The sequence below is a fragment of the Lipotes vexillifer genome, unplaced genomic scaffold (assembly GCF_000442215.2).
Source record: "Lipotes vexillifer unplaced genomic scaffold, Lipotes_vexillifer_v1.1 scaffold1081, whole genome shotgun sequence".
NCBI classification, from domain to species: domain Eukaryota; kingdom Metazoa; phylum Chordata; class Mammalia; order Artiodactyla; family Lipotidae; genus Lipotes; species Lipotes vexillifer.
In genome coordinates this window covers 1,518,736-1,528,127 of record NW_006779039.1, presented here as the reverse complement: position 1 = coordinate 1,528,127, position 9,392 = coordinate 1,518,736, and the positions used below count along the sequence as shown (strand labels likewise).

Here is a 9,392-nt window from a genome sequence, read left to right as displayed (position 1 = left end):
AAAATTTAAAAAGAAATTTTTTTAAAAAGAAAAGAACAAAGTGGGAGGTGACTAGGTACAAAGGAGCCCAGAGAAATGCTGCTCTCCTCTTCCTTCCTTAAACTTGGACAGACTGAAGCTTCTGGAAGCCGAGCCAAACACGGTCTGCACTCTGCACAAGATGGGCTGTTAGTTGGACTTGGAGAAGGGCTTCTGGATGATTGAGTCAAAAACCTGCTGACAGAGAGGCTTCTGGGAGAAATCGAGGGGACATGGGGGTAATGCATATATATGTGGGGACCTACACAACTCTTCTAGCCCCCGGGGTCAAGGCCAAGGCTGCAGAGGCAGCTGGGCCCAAGGCATTATGGCTTCTCAGCAGCAGCTGGCTTGGGGCTATTCATTCCATCTGACAGGTAGTTGTCCTCATTATTCTGCTTCATCTTGGTTTCCAAAACCATGATGTGCTGCTTGAGCTTCTGCTGGGCCCCTGTGTACTCAGCCAGCAGGCAGGCAAAGCGAGTGTACAAGGTCTCCATGTTGGTTTCCAGCTGTTCTAGCTTCTCCTGCACATCCACCTCGATGCTGGCTGCCACCTCATTCTCATCCAGCAATCCCTCCTTCATCAGGATCTCCCGGCCTCTCTCCTCCAAGACCCTCTTGGCATCAGGGTACTCCATCACAGCTTCCATAAGATCATCCTTGGACAAGCAGAAGAGATCTGAGTAGCCAAGGCTTCGGATATTGGCTGTGCGTCGATTGCCCATTTTGCTGCCTTTAATGTTAAGAATACTGACCTCTCCAAAGCAGCTCCCAGCCAAGAGCAGGGCATACTGAGTGACACCATCATCAGCCACCACTGCCAATTTTCCTTCCTTGATCATGTACATCTCCTTCCCAATATCCCCCTTGTGGCAAATGTAATCCCCAGGACTGAAGACCTGAGGACGGAGCTTTAATACCAGCTCCACCAGCAGGCCAGCCTCACAATCCTGAAAGATGCACACTTTCTTGAGTGTGGACAGGTGGACATTGATGGCTATCTCAGCCCTCAGCTTGGATGGCAGTTTCTTGAGAACTTCCCGCTCATCCACACTCTTCATATTGGTCCAGAGGTAGTCAATCCACCTAATGACCTTGGCTTCCATCTCCTTGCTGACCTTTCGGAACTGCATATAGTGTTTGACGGCATCGATCTTGGCCTGGAACTCAGCCCAGGTGGCGTTCATGTTGGAGGTCATGGAGCCCACGTTTCCCACGATGGTGGCAAAGATGAGGACACCAATCAGGAAATCAAAGATGACAAATAGGTACTCCTCATCTTTTACAGGGGGTGGTGTCTCCCCAATGGTGGTGAGGGTCAGTGTAGACCAGTAAAGGCAATAGATGTATTCCTTAGACAGGTAGCCATACTCAGGGTCAGTGATGTTGGGGTAAACCCAGGTGTCGACCCCAAAACCAATGGACTTGGAGATGGCGTAGTAGATGCAGGCATTCCAGTGGATGATGACCAAGATGTAGAGGACCAGGTTGCTGATGCGGAAGATGTTGGGGTGGCTGGTGCGTGTCTCAGTGCAGTCAAAGGACTCAAACATGTGGGCAAAGTGTAGCGGGTGGTTGAAGCGCAGCTCGGGGCTGTGGATGCCCACAGCAAAATAGATCAGGTCTGTAGGGATGATGGAAGCCACATCCAGCTTGAACTGCAGGGTGTAGATGTAGTTGTCCCACAACTTCTTGGTATCTTTGACCAGCAGCCCATGCTCCAGGAAACCTGATGGAGACACAGCCAACATATCACCTCTGCCTTCAGGCCTGTCCCTCCTGGTAGACTAGTATTCAGCAAGGAACAAAGTGATCACTCAACTCTCTTTCCCAAGGAGGGGTATAGGAAACTCAGAGCATGGCTGGCTGTAAGTACCCTAAGAGATCACCCCCAAATCACCACCAACCTGTGTCTCAGACAAACATTTGAGGCTAACACCATGCCAAGAGGGCTTCCTGAGAATTTGGATCCAAGTCTTTGGTCTCATGGGCCATGGTCCTGCCTGCACATCCCAGTTATCCACTTACCTGTGCGCAATCGGATGAAGAGGTCTGACAAGTAGACCACATCTGAGAAGTAGTCGAGCACCAGCCACACTATGTAGTAATCTTCCTGTAGGTCACTGAAGCAGGCTCTGCAGGAAGACAGGGCTGGAATTCACCATAAAGCTAGCCAAGGCCCCCTGAAGTCCCCAAACTGATTGCCCACTGTGAGCAGGGCTTGGGATGGCCACCAGAGGCATTGATGAATCACAGTCAGTCCACTGCCAAGAAGACACATATTCACAAGCAAGTACTACTCCAACCCTTATTATTATGTAGACATCACTACTGACGATTACTTGTCTGTCTCACCCACTGGACTATGAGCTCCAAGAAGACAGAGACCACCTCTTAGTCATTACTGCATGCCCCATATCTTAGCCCAGAGCACATCTTAGTCCAGGATTCAAGTGCTCAACAAGAGTGAGTTGACTGAAAAATGAGTTGTTGGAAGAATGCACACAAAACACAGCTGAATAGCTTCCATGCTCGGCTCTTCAACACACACCTATTGAGAACCCAGCACAGAGTACTGGCCAACCCAGATGAGAGAGAGAGCAGTAGCTGGGCTTAGACTCGAAGCGGTGGGAATGAAGAGAGGTTGGAGGTGGCAAGAGAGTTTTAGGAGGAATTGACGAGACTTCGAGACTGGATGGGTAGGGGCCTCGGGAGAGGGCAGAAGAAGGGACAGAACCCTGGATGATGACTCAGTGAGCATACGAGTCAAGGGAGGAAGCACTGAGCTCTGACTACTTGGTTACACTTAGAATGAAACCCAGCCCCCTCCCCTGGCACACAAAGCCTGTCTGATGCTTCACCTGCAGTCCTCCAGCCACTCTAGGCCATCCTGAAACAGGGGCTTGGCACCTTGTTGTTCCCTCCTCCCAGAATGTTCCCTCCACCAACCTCAAGCATCTAAATAGCCGACTTCCTCTCGTGACTCAGGTCTCAGCCAAGGTACCACCTCCTCAGAGAGGTCCACCCTGAGTGCCCTTTCTCTAGTAGCTCCCTTCCTCTGGTCCTTGGACTCATCTCGGGCATTGGTTTGTCCATGTTCACTGTCAGTGTCCCCCACTAGCCTGAGAGCTCCAGGAGCGCAGAGACCACGTGTGTCTTTTTCACCACATTGTCCCCAGCCCTGAGCACTAGGCCAGGCACCCAGTAGGTGCTCAGTCAAATCCTTGCTGAATGAATGACTGAGGTAGGGGATGGGGGGGCAACACTGTCAGGAAAAGCTACATGTGGAGAATGACTTTGGAACTGAGAATGCAAGAAGAATCTCCATAGGTTGAAAATGGGGAAAGGGAATTTTCTCTTGAGGAAACAGCATGTTCTGATCCAAGAATAGTGAGTGCTGGGGCTGGGGTGTGTCCAGAAGGAGGAGCTAGGGAGAAGGGCCAGGTCCAGAGGGGCTTGAAGGCCACGCTGAGCACTTGAACTTCATCCTGTGGGCAATGAGGGACCATTGAGAGGTTTCTGAGGAAGGCCTGATATCATCAAATCCCAGTTTCTATCAGTCATGCTAGTTGCAAGTGTGGAAGATGCATTAGAGAGGGCAAGAGTGTCTGTAAGGAATGGCTGCAGGGCTTTTGTACTTGTCCCAGGGAGAGAGGGGGCCGGCCTCACCTAGGACAGTATCGGTGTGGATGAGGAAGTAGGAAGAGATTACAGACACCAGGAAAAGGATAGACATGAAGCTTTGGCAGCATATTAAATCGGGTTGGGGTTGAAGGAGCTGGGGGTTAATAGGGAAGAGGGAGGGGCCACTGGCAAGCAGGGAATCCAGAAAGAGGGCTGGGTTGGGGTGAGCTCTGTGTCCACAACTGGGACTGGGTTGCTTTGGCCACACCCTCCCAGACCACCCCCTGCTCACCTGGCCACCAGAAGGCACCAGTTGTAGAGGACAGGCATGGCGATGACAAATAGCCAGCGGTAGTACCAGTCCCCAGCTGGGCCCAAGACAATTAGTTCACATTTCTTCCTGAGGAGACAGAGGCCAGGCTTGGGAACTGGCTCCCCAGTGTGGCCCCAGCCCACCTTCCAGTAGCCAGGGGACCCTGAAAAAGCAACACCTAAGGGTATATGTGGTGTGAGGGACGGGTTGTCTTAGGGCCTCATTTTTCAGGAAGCCACAACCTGGCACTGTGCATCTGAGTAGAGCTTGGTGGGCGAAGAGACCCCACATGGGCCCACTGGCTCTTCTGTCCTCTGGAAGTCTCTTGCCCAGAGGGCGCATGAGGAGTAGTGCTTTCACTGAGGTAGGCTTCAGGCCCTGGGAAGGGACGTCCACAGCATGGTAATGAGGGCTCAGGGCCAGTTCCCACATCCCTCGGGGGAAGAGAGAGGAACTCCAAGCAAGGAAGCGTCACGTGCTTCCTGTCCCCACCCCCGCCCCACTCCCTGTTTAGTCCCCGGCCTCCAGCTCCCAAATCACTTTCCCAGATGCTGTGTCCTGCCTTGGCAAGATCTCTTTTCCCCTACCGGCCAGACATCCACAGTCGCCTACTCATTCCTCAAAGAACAGACCCTCCAGCTCCACCTTCTCTGGCCTCCCCGCTTGTTCTGTCTCGCTCAGTTGTTTCTGGGCCTTCTCCCGCCAGGCAGCCCCCCAGCATGGCCTCTTCAAAGACCCACCCCTGTGCTCACACGGGCACCGGTACTGGCATCCCCTCCACAGCATTCCCTATATGCACCCTCCTCTGTATTTACTGACCGCTAGAACCCAAGCTGGGGCTGGCGCACCATTGGCCGAGCCCTCTCCCTGCCCACATTCAGGTAAGCAGCAAGAGGACGGCCGGCAAGAGGCAGCTAAGGTGAGAAAAGCCAGCAGCGGCTCCTGTGGCAGGTGGGCCACTGGCTGTTAGAGAGGGCATAGGCCCTGGTCAGCCCCTGGCTGTGCTATGAGAAACCCCAGCACACCCTCCGACCGCATGCTTGGGAGCCCTTCCAGTCCCACAGGCCGGACAGCTATACTTGCTGCCCTTGCCCTCGCTGTCCTTGTTGCCTTTGCCATCTCCTTGCTGTGTCGTCACGGTCTGGAGCTCAGGCCCACAGAAACGCTCAAGGAATGAGTCAGGTCTGGGCTCCTCCTCGCGGAAATTCTTGTTGGCCCACTCTCTGATGACCCCCACCAGGCAGGCAATCCTAGAGAGGAGAGAAGAGAACCGCACTGTGGAGAGAGGACCTGCGCCGAGGACAGGGGCATGGCGCTCGGGTGTGACTCCCAACACAGCAGCCTGAGGGGTAAGGGGCTAGTCTGGGAAGACTTCCTGTAGGAAGTGCTGTCTCTGTCGATTGTGAAGAACAAACAGGGGGGGTCTCTGGGGCAAGATGGAGATGATGCTAAGGGAAGACAGTTCAGGAGGAAGGTTGGCTCAAGCTTCCTGAGTTCCCCATGGGGCCTACAACCTCTGGGCTGGAGACCTGGGAGCCCTAGACCTATACCCGTCCGCTGGGAAGCATCTCTCCTCCCAACAGTGCCACAGGCAAGTCTGAAGAGAAACCTGCACTGCCACAGGAGCCTCCTCCCTGTTGAGCTAGGACAGCGTTGACAATACTTCCCAGAGGTCTTGATAGAGGGGCCCCGTGGGACGGAGAGGACCCCATGATCTGACAGGCCCCGTGGGGCGGAGAGGACCCCATGATCTGACAGGCCCCATGGGACGGAGGGATTGCAGCAGGGCAGTGGTGAAACCCACCTGCGGAAGCCACCCCTCCTCCGCAGGGGGGCATCCATCTCTGCCAGCGTCTGTAGTTCTGAGGAGGTGTCATCGTCGTGTGGCCTGCAGAGGAAGGAGCAGGGGTGACCAAGGGCTTGTTTGTTTCTTTGTTTTTTGTCTCCTATTAGCACTCTCCCCTCCCGGGAGATGCCTAGAAATCCCGTCGTGCTTTTAGAGGCTGTCCTTGAGCCAAAGATTATTTACTCTGTGACAATGAGGCACAGTTGGGAGAAAGTCGCAGCCTCAGGGCCACCTCTGCAATGATCCAGCCTCAGCAGACTCACCTGTTGCTGGTCCTGTGGTCATCTTCGCCATTGGCCTTGATGGCAGGAGGTGCATGATGGTTGTGGTTACTGGCTAGGGAGCTCTTCACTCCATTGGCTTTTTCTGTCATCTTCCATGTACAACCAGGACCCTCACCTGCCAGGGAGAGGCCCAAGAGGGAGGTCACAGAACACCCTGGCACCCATATAAGGCAGGAGGGCCTCAGGTGAGCACTGAGAACAGAGCCAGGGCCCACTTGGCAAACCCCAGCTCCCCTGGGTATTGCTGTGGCAGTGCAGGGCAAGGGCATCTGCATCGCCAGCGTGGCAGGCTCCAGGCACCCAGGAGATGCTGCTCTTCCCACCCGCATAGGCAATTTCAAAGGCAAACAGTGCTAAACTGCATGATGTGTTTCTTTTTCTTTTACCTCAGTGAACTTTTTGACATATGAACTAACAGAGGTAAACAAACCAAAACAAGAAACTGTTTAAGCCATCTTCTGTTGTCTGGCACAGGCTGAAGCTGCTGAGCACCTCCAAACTAGCCACTGCCTCCAAATTCCTGCCCTGTGGGAGGAGATGTATCTCCTTGGCCCCAAGAAGCTGCCACCTGCCCCCACCCCCAGCTCTCTGCTTCTCAGGTGGGAGTCCTATCTCTCACTGACTTTTTCACCAGGGGCAGTGACTCTGGGGGTCCTTCTTTTCTGCTCTGATCACATTCTCTCCGGCACCTCCAAGCTGAGGAACAAATGGTAGCCCGGTGGATGGGGCAAGGAGTGCGGAAGAGAGAAGGGAGAGCTCCCGTGGGCTCTATGGGCAGTGGTCCAAACCAGGACCCTCTCCTTTGGGCTATGGGGAGCCTTGTAAGGGCTGAACAGGAGCATGACAAGGACGGCATTATATTCTAGAAAGATCCTTCTGACTGCTAGGTGGAGGCTGGATTAGAGGGGAGCAAGAGGGGAGAAGTCTGGAAATGACGGTGCCAGTGAAGCCCGAGGCAAGGGGGAAGGGATTGGGCGTGTGGAGTGGTGAGGGAGAACAAGTGGGTGAGGCCACTCAGGAAGGATCCTGGAGAACCCCAACATTTAAGAATTGAGCAGAGGAGGAGTTATCCACAAAATGGACTGAGAAGAAGCATCATGAGAGGGAAAAATCCAGAAGAGAGGCAGGAGATGGTGTTCCACCGTGTGTTTTGCATGGGGTCAGGGAGGACAGGATGGCTCTTCCCTGCTGAGGCATGCCCCACCAGATTTGGTCAGAAATGATGAGCACACCCCGCGGATTACCTACTGCTGGAGCTCATCATCCCAACCCCCTCCCCAAGCTTGTTCCAGCTTCTGAAGTCATCACCATGGCGATGGCAGGCAAGTCGCGCTCTGCAGTGAGTGGTAGTAACAAGCAGCCTCAGAGCCACTCACCTGTTGCTCTCTGTGGGACTGTGGAACCAGGATGCTAATGAGGGAACCCGAGGGAGAGGAACCTGGATCCCTGAGTCCCTGCTTGGACCCTAGAGGTGGCTGACCATGGAGACAGAAAGTTCCAGGCAATGCAAACAAATCTGGGGCCTCGCACTGATCAGCTTTCGGTGCTGGCCTCCTGGAAGCCTGAAGATGAAGAGGGGCTGGAACTCAGGCCCAGAGTGAAACACATTAGAGCACTGTCCAGGGGATGAACGGCAGGAGCAGAAGAGGGGCAGTGAAGGTCAAGTTCACTGCAGGGATGGAGGGGACCCTGGTGTGGGAGGGTGGACCCGGACTAGAGTGAGCTATGCTTACAGCAATAGGGCAGAGGAGTCTAAGGCCACCCAGGGAGGCTGCAAACACCAGGCCGAGGACTTGGGACAGCCTCTTGCTGATAGAGAGCCAGCCTTGGCCCTGCCTGCCACCACTTGGACCCCTCCCCTCCTTACTGATCATCCCCAATAGCAGTGGCAACTGAGCCCACAAGAGGGACAGCTCTGGGGGCACATGACAACATTTATGCCCTCTATAAGTTTCTGGCACCAAGACAGATTCCTCTCCCATGATCCCTGCTCCTTCTCTGCCAGGAACAGGCTCTTCCCTCTGTCTGGCTGCCCTGCATGCTCTGCCACCCACATGCCCCTTCATGAGAAATGCCCCCTCCGACCTCTCACCAGGGAACAAGGGCAGGCAGCTATGCCCAGCCCGCAGGCAGCTAGGCCACTGCTTCTCATCTGCGCGTTTGCTCTGGAAACTTCATCCAGTCCCAGACCTCGCTTACCATTATGTCCCCACCCAGGCGTCTCTTCCAAGCTGCCCACTCATATCTCCAGCTGCCTGCTGGACACCTTCTTTGAGGTGCCTCAAACCCAACCTACCTAAAACTGACATTGACATTTTTCACCTACAAATCAGCTTTTCCTCCAATTTCCCAACTCAGAAAGGGACCTGTCCCCTACGCAGTCACCCAAGCCAAAACCCTTCAATCACCTGCTCCAATCATCAGTCTCCGTTCTCAGTACCCCCTACAAAGTGCCAAAAATCTTTCCATTCACTGCCCTCTGTCCCCAAGGCCCCAGCCTGGTCTCGAGCTTTCAGGGTCGCTCTCCAGGCCTGCTGCAGCAGACTCTGACCAGCCCAGCACTCACTGGGGTCTGGACTGGAGGGGAGACATGGACACCACCTGGGTTGCTGGCAGTTAAAGCTCTGAGAGGGGATGAGCGTCACCCCTCACCCCACCATAGCATGAGAGCAAGGCTGAGGGGAGAGTCCTGAGGAGAATGCAGAGGACAGGCCCCCAGAGACGGAGTCTCAGGGAGGGAGGAGCCTGCAGGGCCACATCAGGAGAGCAGGGCTGCCGGCAGAGCCCGACCCTTCTTCCCCCTGAGATGAGAGCTGGAGTGGCCCTGCCTCAAACACTAGGGGCCTCGCTGGTGACCTCATCAAGAGCAGCCTCAAGGAGTGCTGGTAGAGAGGACTGTTTGTAGGCTTTCAGACTCCTTTTACACAAAGGAGATAGTAAAGCAAGTGGAAGGGTTTTTGAGGAGGGATGGTGAAAATATCTGTGCTTGTGACCAACCCCGGTTAGGGCTGCAGCTCATGAAAGATGGATAGAATGGGTGGGTCCAGGTACCAGAGTAGGTGAGAGGTGACTTATGAAGAATGCAGAGGGGAGGGGTCCCTGATGAACAGGCCAGGAGGGGAAGGAGGTGATAGGCAGACATGTTAGATGGGGCTAGAGAAACAGTGAGAGACAGGGCAAGAAGCTCACTCATGCCAATCCCCAGCATTCTCAGCAAAATGGGAGGAGGTTTCATCTTCAGAGGCATCAGGCAGTGGTAGATGCGGACCTTGCAGGAGGCCAGAAAGTTGGCAATAGCAGCTGC

At 54.4% G+C, this 9,392-nt stretch overlaps 1 protein-coding gene across 1 annotated transcript; it reads right to left on the bottom strand.

The window, feature by feature from the left end:
• Window positions 1-344: 344 nt before the first annotated feature.
• On the bottom strand, window positions 345-6,177 carry CNGA2 (cyclic nucleotide gated channel subunit alpha 2). Its single transcript, XM_007452128.1, has 6 exons — window positions 6,068-6,177; window positions 5,763-5,846; window positions 5,038-5,208; window positions 3,938-4,045; window positions 2,050-2,156; window positions 345-1,750 (listed from the first exon to the last, which is right to left on the bottom strand). The coding sequence occupies exons 1-6, from the start codon at window positions 6,175-6,177 to the stop codon at window positions 345-347; spliced, it is 1,986 nt and encodes a 661-aa protein (XP_007452190.1).
• Window positions 6,178-9,392: the final 3,215 nt, after the last annotated feature.